At 52.1% G+C, this 14,164-nt stretch overlaps 4 protein-coding genes across 4 annotated transcripts; 2 read left to right on the forward strand and 2 right to left on the reverse strand.

Moving 5' to 3' along the window:
• The first annotated feature begins 2,036 nt into the window (after positions 1 to 2,036).
• V8C40DRAFT_235388 (glucosamine-6-phosphate isomerases/6-phosphogluconolactonase-domain-containing protein) lies at positions 2,037 to 3,560 on the forward strand. Its single transcript, XM_083213846.1, has one exon. It carries the CDS (start codon positions 2,282 to 2,284, stop codon positions 3,065 to 3,067), a length of 786 nt encoding a protein of 261 aa, XP_083076962.1. The 5' UTR covers positions 2,037 to 2,281; the 3' UTR covers positions 3,068 to 3,560.
• On the reverse strand, positions 3,300 to 5,829 carry V8C40DRAFT_235389 (uncharacterized protein). Its single transcript, XM_083213847.1, has one exon. The coding sequence runs from the start codon at positions 5,659 to 5,661 to the stop codon at positions 3,811 to 3,813; it is 1,851 nt and encodes a 616-aa protein (XP_083076963.1). The 5' UTR covers positions 5,662 to 5,829; the 3' UTR covers positions 3,300 to 3,810.
• Positions 5,830 to 5,972: 143 nt separating this feature from the next.
• On the reverse strand, positions 5,973 to 8,971 carry V8C40DRAFT_235390 (uncharacterized protein). The gene has a single exon (XM_083213848.1). It carries the CDS (start codon positions 8,722 to 8,724, stop codon positions 6,559 to 6,561), a length of 2,166 nt encoding a protein of 721 aa, XP_083076964.1. The 5' UTR covers positions 8,725 to 8,971; the 3' UTR covers positions 5,973 to 6,558.
• Positions 8,972 to 11,014: 2,043 nt separating this feature from the next.
• On the forward strand, positions 11,015 to 13,607 carry V8C40DRAFT_235393 (major facilitator superfamily-domain-containing protein). Its single transcript, XM_083213849.1, has 5 exons — positions 11,015 to 11,639; positions 11,708 to 11,808; positions 11,890 to 12,225; positions 12,281 to 12,921; positions 13,075 to 13,607. The coding sequence occupies exons 1-5, from the start codon at positions 11,433 to 11,435 to the stop codon at positions 13,437 to 13,439; spliced, it is 1,650 nt and encodes a 549-aa protein (XP_083076965.1). The 5' UTR covers positions 11,015 to 11,432; the 3' UTR covers positions 13,440 to 13,607.
• The last annotated feature ends 557 nt before the right edge of the window (positions 13,608 to 14,164 follow it).

Genomic DNA, 14,164 nt, shown 5'->3' on the forward strand with positions numbered 1-14,164 from the left:
GAGATGCTGGCCCCCTCTTTCAGATGCCGGGTTCACATGCGCCCTTGGCTTGGTGACAGGAGCACACCAAGTTTTTCTGCCTTGCTGTTCACATGGCGGGGTGCCCAGCTTTTTTTTGCCCCAAAGCTGCTGGCTTGGCCATCTCCACCAAGACAGACCCGCCGGCGATTGTGCTGGTGACGACTTGGAGGGCATTCAGGCGGTCCCCCCTATCGAAGGGGCTCTCGCACTGCTATCTCAGTGTGGCATACACACACAGCAGACTAAGAGGCGGACGTTGGGAATGTGGCAACCGTCGGCACGCCGCGGCGGGGAATAACATGGGCCATGGAGGGTCACCAGCATATTCCCGCCAGACCCATCAGGAATTGCGTGCAGCAGCACTAACATCACGGTCATATCTCAATACTCGCTTATGGAGGCATGAAGTGGTGGCTCAGATGCTTCTCGTGAGGCTGAACGATTTGCAAACCCGCCCATGTGAATGATGAATAACCCAACAAGTTTGTTGCGATTGGGAACTTCATCATTACGTCACTGTTCCAAGGTTGTCAAATAGTCTTTTGAGCGTCTTCCAATCCCAGCTGCAGCATTGGGACCGCCACCGAGGCTATTCTGCACGCCTCTTTTGTGGCTGTAAGTGTCAACTTGCTCGATGGATCCATGGATGGATCCTTACTAACCTCTGGCACTTGATAGTATGCACTCAGTACTGGTTACATGCCGAGGGTTGAGACAATATGCATGTGTCTACAGAGAGCGTTACAGAGCGGTTTCCTATAAATGCCTACCTGCAAGGCATAGGTACCATCCAGCAATATGAACAGTCTCTCAGGGTGCATTTTCAGGTACGAGGCTCGGAGGCACCTCCGTGCCCAATCGTACTAGCAACGGCTCTCGCTGGCTCGCCAATATAGCCCATGTAGTCTAGGTGCATGTATGTACGTCCTAGCATCAGCACAGCACAGGGGGCGACCAACATCACAACGGCGCGCTATAAAAGCAGCGTAAACCTCAACTGGCATACGGCCTGCCTACCGATCTGAGACATTGGTTCGGCAATCATGTGAAAAAGCAGCACGTCGTTTCTTCAACTAACAAGCGAAGTTTCGCTTCGATGCGCGGCGGCCGGGGGCATGTCTCGCATCGGGCCTTGGCGAGCTCTGAGCAGCGTAGCGCTTTTAAGAGCACCCGACAGCGCCAGCCAAGAACAAATCCCACTGAGCTGCAGCTTTCAGCCTATGAACCAGAGGTCTGGTAATAGCTCCCCAGCGCAACTTCGTATTCAACTTGTTAGCTCATGCGCAACTCCAACCACTCACTATCCATGAAATCCATCCTTTCCATCCACACATGTTGATCTCAATATAAATATAGCATCCGCCTATCAACGCCAACACACCCAATTTTACCACGTTCATCCGATGCCATCTCGCTCAAGCGATCCATCGCACCAGCTCTAACTCTAACGAGAAGCGCAAACGAACCGCCCGGATCAAACGGTCCTCTCACATGGCGAAATTGTCAAAATAAAACAAGAACCTCAACGCTACCCAGCTGAGCGGCATAAAAATCTACATGCTACCTACCTCGCTCGGTCTAGCATCGCGTAGCAGCGACACTAAACGCAGTGCCGAATTCCGGCCTCGAGTCTTGACGTTGACGTGATGCTTCTCCAATTCCGACGTTCCAAGCGGCATGCAGACCGCGGCATCCCTGCAGATCGGTGCTTGCAATGCGCAAATTGTACATAACGATGCGGTTGCATGGCCATTTTGGACCTCCAGGCTTTGTCCCTTCTCCAACAAAAACACCCGCTCGGTTTTTCTTCTCCGTGCATGAATAAGGAGTAATTCTCCTTTTCTAGAACCATCTCGTAGTTCGTTGAAAGCTGCCCAACCCGCTGGATACGATTTTTAACCTTGATCGTAGTGGCAACGCCCGCCTGAACTCAGCCTGGCCTTATCTTATCTTCCCACGCGCCTCTGACATAACCCCGCGCGCACGCAGCTCCGTTTCTTTCGAACTTGGCGCAACCTTCAACTCCCCCAAATGGAAAAATAGAGCAACCCCGCCATCCAAGCACCCGGACCTCTAAGGTTGATTTGCACAGCTCCAAGCAGAGAAAAAAAAAAAGAGAAGACACCATAATATCAAACATAGACTGGACGAGCCTTTTCCGATATACGGTCCACACACCGCCCTCCTTTACATCAGACCAACAGTCGAAACAGCTTCCGTGCTTCCAAGCCTCGTCTTTCTTTTTCCCACAGCTACAATCATGCCCAAGACACAGCCCAACCTATACGCCTTCCCGGGCACCGATGCCCTCGCACAGGCTCTGCGCGCATACGTAATCCAGAGCCAAAACGCCGGTATTGAGAGGCACGGCGTCTTCAAGGTGGCCGTGTCTGGAGGCTCGCTGCCCAAGACGCTCGCCGCGGCCCTGCTGGCTCCCCCCTCCGGCCCCGAAGACACGGTCGACTTCACCAAGTGGGAAATCTTCTTCGCCGACGAGCGCGCGGTGCCGCTGGACCACGAGGACTCCAACTACGCCCTGGTCAAGGCCGAGCTGCTCGACAAGCTGCCCGCGGACCAACAGCCCGCCGCCGTGCACGCCATCAACACAGAGCACCTCGGCGACATCCAGGAGCTCGCCGACCAGTACGAGCAAACGCTCGTCGCCAGCTTCGCCTCCCGGGACTCGGTCCGCCTGCCCATCTTTGACCTGCTGCTGCTCGGCTGCGGGCCCGACGGCCACACCTGTTCCCTCTTCCCCGGCCACGAGCTGCTCCGCGAGGCGGACGCCTGGGTCGCCCCCATCGAGGACTCGCCCAAGCCGCCCCCCAAGCGAATCACCCTGACGCTGCCCGTCGTCACGCACGCCGTCCGCGTCGCCTTCGTCGCCACCGGCGGCGGCAAGAAGGATATCATGAAGCAGATCTTCGACGCCGACGCGGGGCTGCCCTGCGCTCTCGTCAACGAGGCTGCGGGAGACAGATGCAGCTGGTTCGTCGACGAGCCCGCTATCGAGGGCGTCAGTTTTCCCCGGAGGGCGTACCTGTAAAGGAAAGACTGAGCATGGAAATGGCGCACTCTAGGATAGGAGAAGGAGAGGAGGAACGAGATTCGAATTGATGATGACGCTATGATGAGACGACGCGAAAACAAACCGTGATGGCCAGATGGGCAAGCAGCATCTTGAAAAAAAAAATATTAAAGAAAAAAAGAAAACGAAAAAGAAAAAAAACAACCTCGGGCCCCATATGAGAAGCCAAACGCCTCCTCCATTGGACTTGGTTTCTTCTTTTCTTCTCGTTGTGTCCCCTTTATCACTATCGCTGGGAGGTATCTTTGAACCCTTTGAAAAGAAAAAAGCTTGTCTCACGGTTGTATTTTATCATATCTTATGCCCCGGCTTCGAGGAGCACGCTGGGCTTGTTTCTCCCTTTTTTTGTTGTTACTTAGATTACATGATGCTTTCACCGGAAAGAAACTTATCATTTTTTCCCCCAACATGCAAGACGGGTTGAAAATCAGTCTAGTGGAACTATATCGCTCGTGATGTCGTTGATGCTAAATGCTTGATGCTAATGCCAATGATGCTAATGATGATGGTTCTGTTGTCCGTTCCAACCGGATGTATCCCCCCTTTGCCGCAGTCATTATGTCGTCAAAGGTCCATGTTCTTGTCGAAAAGAAAAGAAATAGCACAAAAGCAAACCCGAGGCCATAGAAAGAATTAAAGAAAAGAGAAAAGGAGGAAATAAAGAAATCGTCAACATCCTGTTAACCATGAAATGGCACCCTTCACATCTCATTCCAGGCGCCCCTCACCCGCGAGACCCGGAGGTCGTCATCCTCCTCACTCCTATTCATCTTCTCGATCCACGCATCTTCCCTTGCAAGCGCCTCATGCTCAACCTCTTCCATAATCTCCAACTCCGCCAACATGTCGTCAATCAGCATACGCGACCCGTCCAGCATCTTCTCCAAGCTAGATTTCTCATCCTCCTCCGGCGGCTCATAAAACTCGTCCCGGCTCAGGTCATCGATATCGCTGAGCTGCTGCCTCCATCCAGTCAGAAGCTGGATGAGATCTCCGCGCTCTTCTTTCCATCGGGCATCCAAGTCTTCAATGAATAGGTTGTCGTTTCCTTGGATGAGCATGGCGCCCTTTCTTCTCCCGTCCTCCATCTCACTCACGCCATCGATCCAAATCTCGAAATGTCGCACCACACGAGCATATCGGCCACCTGGGTCGCTTAGTGACCATACATTCGTAATGATGGATTCCAGAGACTGGATCTTTTCATCCAGTCTACCACCACTGCCCCATCTTCGGAGCGCGAGCACGTTCCGCTTTTCCAGTGCTATACTCTCCTGCTCAGCAACCTCCCTGCTCTCTTCACTCAGCTTTTGGAACCGGTTCCCCAATTTCTGCTTGGCACTCGCTCGCCATTCAGCATCCACAGTTGGAGCCTCCTGGTGGAGAAGATACAGCTGTAGGAGCTCTGCTTGAAGTTTACTAACTTCAGCCGACGCAGCAATATTAGCTGGCAACTTGGAGGGCGAAGGAGGGGCGAGATGTGAAGCCGAAGGCTTGGCAGACAGGGTCTTGCTTGGTGAGTTGGGGCGGTGTAAAGAAGAATTCGAAGGTCGTTTCAGTTGGGACGCCTGGTCTGATGACAGCAGCGTACCGGCAGAGGAAGGCTTCGAAAGTCTAGACACCACTCTACTAATAGTCGCCAGTGACGGCTTACGAAATGACGATACCTTTTCAGTAGAGGGAGCTCGACGTTCCAGCTTTGGTTGCCCCGTCGGCGTCGCAGCCCGGCTACTAGCAGCTGAATTTGCAGACCGGGTGGTAGTTGGAGTTATAGACCGAGTCATGGAATTCCGTGTCGCAGATCGTATAGAATTAGTGAACGTGGCAGCGCGAGACAGCGCTCCTACCGAAGGCGACCTCGTCTTAGTCGAGGGAGGCGTCTTTGCCGTTGTTGAGGTAGGAGTAACAGGCGTACCCGAGTAAGTATTGGATCGAGGCATGGCAGTTGGCGTTGCTGATCGGCGAGTCGTCGTTGGTATGCCTGTTTGGGCTGTGGGTGTTGCCGGCCGCCGAATGGGATCTCTCGACCTCGAAGTGGCTTCTCTCGGCCTCGAAGCGGACTTCACCACGGCTGGTCCAGCGAGGTTTGTAGCCGAGCTCCTTGTATATGCAAGTCCCGTCGACCTTCGCTCCAGCTCTTTGGGTTTTCCCTCCATTGAGATGCTCGCAGATCTCCCCCTGGTTTGGATGGACGGTCTGGTCATAGTTGTCGATGGAGGATATTTGTTGGTCGTAGCCGCCTTTTCCTTTCTCGCCATCACCTCCTTCGTTGCCATTGTCATCGATCTCGCCAGACGCCCGGGCATGACTGGCGGTGCACCAGGAGCTCTGGCATTAGCATTGGTAGCCGTGTTCTTCAAGCTGTTCGTCGAGCTGCTAGAGCTAGAAGCAACCGAGACCGATGAGACGCCGCCTCGGGCACCGTATCTGGGCAGCCGACTAGGCGACGTACTTCGGGGCACCGACGCATCTCGAGTGCTAGACGATCTGGTCGGTATCTGTGGGATGCCCGTGTTTGAGCGCACCGAGCGCGAGCGGGGAATTGACGACATGGCGGTGATGCTGGAGGTTGGGAATTGGTGAGGATGAAGGTGAAGCTGGCCTGCCCGACGGTGACATTTCACCTGAGCTGGGCTGTTAGTGCCCTACGCCGGTGATGTCAGGGAGCTTCAGGCGCTATAAAGGCCCAACTGCCGTACCTGGCTACTCCCGTTTGGGTCAGGCTCGCATACTGCAGACCCCAACTCCGCCAATTGGATTCAACTGATGCTCCATCTCGACTTGCCCCTGATTCCAGCATCATCAAAACTTGATCTCAAGGATATTCACTATTTTTACATTAAACATTGATTATGAAAATTTTCTCATGTTTTCATTTGCATCAAAGACGGTAATATCATATCATCCTTGAGTAATACCTCAATGGCTAAGGTACATGTAGTCTATTTTCAATCACTCTCTTTGAGAGAACAAACCAGAGATACCCTGACTCATGTAAACAAATTCAAAGTTGCCCAAACCGCGGTCCGGCATGTCGATTTCCCTAAAAACCATTGGAATTATCCTTTCCCATTCTCTTTGAACCAACGAGCGACTTGAACCAATCCTCTTTAATGCTGTACATGTGAAATATTTCCGCCCCAATCTCGCGGGTAAGCAGAAAAATGGTATCAGAAGTAAACAGAGGGCCGAACCAGAGCTTCCTTTATAGTACTTTGATACAAGTTTGCGTTGAGAAAACAAAAAAAAAAAAGAAGAAGAAAAAGACACTGATGAAGACATTCGTACTCCAGATCCCATGACAGTAATGTTTCATGCCATAACAAAGTAATAATATAGAGGGGGAGAAGAAGAAGAAGAAGAAAGGGAAAAGTGGGCGGGCGGAATAGGGGTATCATGAGAGTATGTAGCGGGGGAAGATTAGGAGATATGCGGCGTCATAGTGTTGGCTACAGCCCCATAGCTGTGCCAGGGCGAGAGGAAGATGTGAATCCTGCAGGTCCAGCACTGGCCAAGACGTCAACCAAACGGCGGAGGTCCCGTTGATAGCTGCCCAGCTTGCGATAGCAACCGTCGCATATCCGTAGATGGCAGAAAGCACACACCCAGCGATCCTCGACGTCTGCTCGGTCGCAAGTTTGACAGGTCAGTGGACAATTCCGGTTGCTTCGGCGAGCCATGGTCCTGTGTTGTTGGAAACAATTGAAGTGCATGTCAGTGAGGGGTCTCGCCTTGACGATACCATCTCTAGGTAGGTTTGGGTACATCTGTGAGGGAAAATATGCCGCCTTGGGATGAGGTTCCCCCTGGGTTTTCATCTCAGCATATAGAGTGCCATCACGACCCCGATACAATAGCCCTTGTGTTTCTGATTGTAAAAGTCGTGGGTCTGCCGTCGCCTGAGGCTCGCTGCGTTGCGGCTTCACTGTTTGGGAAGCATCTGCTCGGATCACGGCAGACTGGGGCTGAGGTTGAGGTTGCACTACAGTTGTGTCCCCAGAACCACGTGAGCCGGTAGATGCATCGTCTTTGGGAAGAGAAGCCACTGGTGCGGTTGTTGTCGCAAGTGCGGCATCGACCTTTGGTAATGCTGAGGGTATAGTTGCTTGGCTGGATGCACTGGTACTATTTGCATCAGACGGCGGGCGAAAGGAATCCTTGACAGCTGAGAAGTCCTGGCTAGGGCTTGTCGGCAGGGCTTTTCGTGATATAGGTTTTTGAGAGCTTGCTGCTGCAGTCAGGTTGCCGTTGGAAGGCTTTGGCGGCAGTCCTTTTGAAAAGTCCGGGGAAGCGCCCCTTGGAGCCTCGGGAGATGATGCTGGAGACACGGGAGAGACGAAAGGCTCGACAGCAGGCACTTTGACCTCTTCCTTCTGATACTCTGGTGTCGGCGGTCGCTTGGCAGCTGGGACGCCGGGGAAGCCAGCTTTCGCAGTAGAAGTGCTGGATACCGACTCGGACCGCTGAGAGCCAAGTCTTTCTTTGATCTGCTTCAGCTTGGATGTTTCGCTCCCCATGGCTTGCGTGGCAGGGGGCGGCTGGTCCTTGGCCGGCAACGAAGGGCGAATATTCCGGCCAGGTAACCCGCCGGCAAACGGAGGAGCTCGCTGGGCTGCGGCTTTGGCCGTGTCGGACGCTGCTTCTGATGTTGTCTCCGGTTCAGCTGCGTCCGGGGGAAGCTGTGTATCTGCGGTAGATCCGTGGCTGTAGTCGAGCTTGAGGCCAAGGAGCTCTCTGCTGGCTTGGCTCATGTGTGGACGGCGTTTCCAGATCTCGGGGCGAGGCGATGATGGAGCGGTCAGCTCTGGACTGTCTGGTCTTGGAGGCGTTGGTTTGTCGTCTTTGGGAGGTGGTGGAGGAAGAGTTCGCTCAGCAGGGCGCTGGGAGTGGCCAAAGCCAGCGTTGGGGCGAGCAGGCAGTGAGCCACTGCCGCCTGTGACCGTGGCGGCTGGACCTCTGGCAGGCGCAGCGTCCACCTTTTCGCTACCAGATGCTGCGACTTCCTGTCCATTTTCACCCTTTTCACCTACGCTGCTCTGCTGCGACTCGTCGCCATCTTCCATATACGCCATCAGGATGCTCGACAAAGAGAAAGTCGGCGATGGCTGAGCCAAGAATTGCGTCGTCGGCGCCGGCAACTGCAAGTTCGCAATGGGTTTCCGTGGGATCGACATCATGGACCGGCCGCTCAAGGGCGGCGACTGCAGGCTCACTGAGACAGAGCTGGTAGGCGAAAGTGAGGGCGCCGCAATGCTGATTTGGCTGCTCGTGTTGTCGTAACTCGATGTATTACTATTAATATTCTTATTCAGGCTATCTTTACTGGCCCGACTCGGCTGCGGCGTTGTCGGCAGCGTCTTGGTCGGCGGCGCGGGAGGCAGCGGAGGAAGCGGAAGGTTCTTTGTCGGCGGCGGCGACGCGAGCGATGAGGTTCTCGCCGGGAGACTCAACTCGCTATTCTTTCGATTACGATTATTGTTACTGTTGACGGCGCTGCTCTCGCTGTCTTCGTCGTCGAAGCCGTCGAAGCCGTCGAATCCGGGGACTCCAGGCAACGCCTTGGAGAAGCGGGATACGCCGCTTTTAGGGACTGAAAGATCGGATTGCCGCGACATCGTGGCCCAACACTCTGACACGGCGAGAAAAACAACGACAGCAAAACGGCAGAGCGGTCGAGACCGAATTCAACAGGATGTCCGCATGTGCCTGTACTAGCTTGAGACGATTGGCGATGCCCCTGTGAGGCTCACGGCGGGCAGTAGGAGTGTTTTGCCGGTATTGCGCAGCTCCGATGAGTGCGCATTGGAAAGAATTGGCAGTCCATGAGCAAAAGCAGAAATGCTGAGACGAGGAGGCCGTCCTAGGTTGTTTTAGATTCCGAGCGAGTCCCTGGCTAATACAACTTTGGCGGGATGGCGGCAGCCAATATGCGGGAACGGCGATGAAACGGGCATCAGGACATGGGGCTGGTGGCGCCTCGGCGGGGACGCCATTCTGCATTGTCCTTGCATATGACAGGGCTGGATTGGACTGTTGGAATGCATTGGATGTCGTCGCAGGTGGACAGGGGTTGAGTCTGCGATCCTCTGCAAGAGACGCAGCTTGGCAGGGCGATGCTGCATTCTATCTGCAGTATTACGAGTCCTCCTACGTCTATCGAGCTACAATATTCGCGTGTCTAGCTCATAGGCATCAACTATTCATTCATTCGGCACCAATTATTGCACTTGGCCAAGGTATTTGGACGTTGTCAATGGCAATCCATCTGCACCTAAGATGATCTGCCACTCACGACAGCCACATCAAAACTTGATCTCATTTAGGCTCAATCGTATTCATGACGCTGATAGAGGCGCCACGACGTCACTAACATGTTAGCGCATGAAAGTGATGCTGGTTTCTCGTCACGTAGGAGGAGGGCAAAGCAAGTGAGAAGGGAGATGATGCAGATTGTCGCCTCTCAGCTGAACAAGCATCCATGTTCCGCGGTGGCTGAGAACCCGGCCGAGACTTGCCGGTCTGGTGTCTCTCATTAGCCACTCTCCAGCTTGCGCCACCAACAAATGGCTGGACAAGGAGACGACATTGAACGGACTGACGTGTCTGTGATTGTGGCCTCCAATTCAATAGCCGGTGCATATTCTCTCCATTGTGTTTTGCTCTTTGGAGCTGTATTATCAAATCCATGTGGCTTGATTGCGATGGGATTATGTGTGATGAGGCGGCCGGGACAAGTACCCACCGAAATGCAACAGCGGCTCGCTAGCACTATATTGAAACTGGAAGCCTCACTGGCTTTTTCTTTTCCTTTCACATGGCGAGATAAACGTTGAAACAAATAAACTGAAGATATGTATCCAGTTTTTATCGTCCGAAGTGATTCGACCTGTCATTGGCAAACCGACAAATAACGTTGTCGGCTCCCCGCATGTGGAGGAAGGCTGCAGGCGCGCACGGGCGGATTTGCGACACATGGCACGGCAGAGCTGATGCTAAAACGTGGCAGATGCAACTCCAACTCCGTATTTTGCTAGCCGACATGGATCAGTTCGACTGATTGCATTCGGTACTTTTCAGGCGCTTAGCATGTATTGCACATGTGTGGTAAAGGGCATTTGACACAGATGGACTTGAATCGCAAGCTTTACCTACATGTACCTAGATTTGCAGCCGACATAACGACTTCAGGCAGATAGGCTAAGCTGGGCATAGGTACATACTCAGCTCACCGGCATACATTTACACAGCATGGATTCAGCACATACGTTAAATGGAACCACGTGGACTGAGGACGATATCAAGCCTCGAAATCCCGATGAGGCACTGCTCGAACCTACGGCTATTGCCCTTACAACAGCGAAGGATTATGAAAGGGGGATCAAAAAGTCGATGTTCCCGGACCAGTTTGCTGACCATGTTGAAGATTCGCAAGTGGACGCATCCGAATGGCCTATACATCATTAACGTAATTGAGAAACGTAGGCAAATGCTGCGTACATGTATTTTATTCCCTAAATCATTGTTATGTATATACATCCTTTTGAAGAGAGTGTAATATAGCTTTCAGAGTTGGATGCCAATATGTCCATGTACTTATACTCTTTTAGCCATTCAGCCACCCCCAGGTTTTAGTCACAAAACTCCACACGCTACCTTCATCACTCTTATGCCTTACAGACTCAATGCTCGCTACATTGTTTCGCCATGAACTGTTCAAGCCATTATTGCCAACACTTGGCATTACCACATTGATTTGGCAATTCGTCAAATAGTAGTAGCAGATGTTCTCGCGCTCATGCTCGGCTAACATCGCTACAGTGAGATTTATAATAACCCCGGAAATATACGGCCATCTAAGTCCAAAATCGGATGCTAAACGCGACTTGCAAGGGCATTATTCAGCATCATCTACTCAATAGACTGTAATTTGGCCTATCGATAGGTCGTGAAGGATTCTATCATATGTACTCGAGATTGCGTTCTTTTTGGATCCCGTTGTTTGTGTGAAAACGCCCTTGGGTTGACAAGACAATGCGCTGATATAAATATCGCCCCTGGCTAAATGAAGACGGCCTGGGTGGGGGGCGGCTCACTAGCAACTCGTACATCGACGCATCTCACCGTTTGTTTTGCGTGTCAGCTTCCATATATACATCTCACAAGAGAGGTCTATGTCTCTCGGCGTACGCGCTGCCATCTAGTTACTACAGTCTCCGGCTTGCTCGCTATCCTAGTAAAAAATTAAGTGGTGTTTCCTTGAGATTGAAGCTACGGTTATCGACGCGATCGGCGTTTGTTGCAATTTGGCTCAACTTCCATCAAGATGAGATCAACCTCCAACGAAGAAGAGCCATCCGCTCCTCCAACGGAGACATCGCCCCTTCTTTCTCAACCTCATACTCAAAATGGCGTTTTGGGCAATGGCAATAGCAATGGCAATGATGTCGAAGATGGCAGCGTGGTCACCAGCCCGAATAAGCATCCCATGGCTGACAAGATGCACATCTTGCTTCCTGCCATTGGTGTTGGAGTAAATCACCACCCGTACCCCAAATGCCTATAGAAGAGAATACACATTAACAAATTATATTCATCCAGGTCTATCTCGTGGCCGTCGACCAGCTCCTTGCAGTTGCAACATATGCCAGAATTGGTAGCGAGCTCAATGCCTTAAACAACACAAGTTGGATCGCCACCGCGTAAGCACGAACCTCACAAACTTCAATGCTTCCTCGCTTCCTGCATCAGTGGCAAAAGTTTCTAACATAAAAAAAATCAAGATACTTCCTCACCCTCACAAGCTTCCAGCCTCTATACGGCAAGCTCAGTGATATTTTTGGTCGCAAGGCGTGCCTCCTATTTGCATACGCCGTCTTCGGCATTGGCTGCTTGGGATGCGGCCTGGCCCAGAGCATGACGCAGCTTTGCGTTGCTCGAGCAGTCGCTGGTATTGGTGGAGGAGGAATGAGTTCCGTTGTGTCGATTCTGCTGTCTGATATTGTTCCTCTGCAGGAGCGCGGCGTCTGGCAGGGCTATATCAACGTGGTATATGCTGCTGGAACTTCCACTGGAGGTCCATTGGGAGGCCTCTTTGCCGATTCTCTCGGATGGCGATGGTAAGATTTATCATGGCATGAATATCTGGACGTTGACTAACCTCGGTATAAACAGGTCATTCATGATTCAGGCCCCCATGTGCTTGGTAGCTTGGGTCTCAGTGTACTTCATCCTCGATCTCGAGCCTCCTTCAAAGGACCACTGGGTCTCAAAAGTTCGCCAGATTGATTTCCTGGGTGCCTTCACCCTCGTGCTGGCCGTTGTTTCCCTCCTGACAGGCTTAGACTCCGGTCCAAACCTTGGATGGTCCAATCGCATCACCATCGTCTCTCTCAGTCTTACGCCTGTCCTGTTTGCTCTTTTCTTGTTCGTGGAGATGAGAATTGCCAAGCACCCGTTCGCCCCGGGCCACATCATCCTCAGCCGAGACTTGCTTCCCTGCTACATTGTCAACATGTGTGGCATGGCGGGTGAAATGGCCGTCATGTTCTTTGTGCCGCTGTACTTCCAGGCCGTCGAAGGACTAAGCGCCACGGCGAGCGGCTCAATGCTTGTTCCTGCAACCATAGCCGGCGTGTTGGGGTCTCTCGCGGGCGGTTGGATCATCAAGAGAACCGGCAAGTTCTACTGGCCGACGGTGATTAGCTACGGCATCTTGTTCTTCTCAATGATTCCTCTGATTGTTTCGGTTTGGTTCCGCTCACTGGTTGGCACTAATACTGGATTCGTCCTTTCAGCCATTGGCAACGGAGGTGGTAAGTTTCAATTTCCTTTCATGCTATCCTTCTGGTTCCCCCCGCCCCCACGCATCTCCATCAATGCTACCTTAACATTGTGCTCCATATGCTATCTGCATGTGTATATATTTTGTCATACAGACCGAGACTAACATGGCATCAATCTCCAAGGCATTACTACCGTCCTTATCGCCCTTCTTGCCAATGCAGCCACCGAGGACACCGCAGTTGCCATCGCCTGCTCGTATCTCTTCCGCTCGCTAGGCTCCAGCGTCGGCGTCGGTACAAGTTCCGCCGTTCTCCAGCAGGTTCTGAGGACACAACTAGCCTCCCGTATTGGAGATGATGCCGGCCAGGTTGAAGAAAAAGTGCGGCAGAGTCTGGACGCCATCAAACAACTACCGCCGCTAGTGGCCGAACAGGTTCGCTCGAGCTACCAGACGGCTATTATTGGGTCCTTTGTACCGTCAGTTCTGTTTGGCCTTGTTTGTTTTACGGCTACGTTTTGGATTAAGGAAAAGTCTCTCAAGAGGTAGATTTAAGCAGCGGTTAGAGGGAAGACATCAAGATCCCATCTTTGTCTCGTTGCTGGCTGCATATACCTCACCTCTGTATGAACAGCCATTGTATACACGCATACATCTGTATATAGATACAATAGGCAAGGTAACACTCGTATATACTCGTCAAAGCGCTTAGCAACATCTAGACATATAATTTGTAGTAAGACTCATCACATGTAAGGTTAGTACATGTAGATAAGGAAACACAACGCCAACTTCGTGTTTATCGTGTCCCACGACGTAACGCATGACCAATTGTTAAATATTTCACAATAGTTCAATGCTACCTCGATATCAATCAAAAAAGCCCGGGTTACATGCAACGCCCGCAGTCACACGCAAATACGAAGGAAGAAAAATTATCAATGTCCTACCCAATTGTGCTCCGAAAACCGGTGCCATTTCACTTCAATCCTGCAGTGCTACGGTACTATTCCCAGAAGCAGATCGGCACGGACCATCGCCAAGATCCAGCCTCCTCTCTTCAATGTTCAGGTTCCTTGATCCCCGGCACAACAGCCCGATAATTACCTATTTTTTGCTTTTTTTGTATGCCCAGACGTGCATTTTCCCTCTTTCTGATGGTCCCCCGGCACAGGTTTCCATGTTATGTCCCCGGCACAGGCGCCCGCTCTTGACGCTGGCCCGTACTGTAGATGCAACCCTGACGTCGGATATTAACTCCCTGTATTTGTTTT

This window comes from Trichoderma camerunense, assembly GCF_050948025.1.
Source record: "Trichoderma camerunense strain CBS 138272 chromosome Unknown V8C40scaffold_3, whole genome shotgun sequence".
Classification (NCBI taxonomy): domain Eukaryota; kingdom Fungi; phylum Ascomycota; class Sordariomycetes; order Hypocreales; family Hypocreaceae; genus Trichoderma; species Trichoderma camerunense.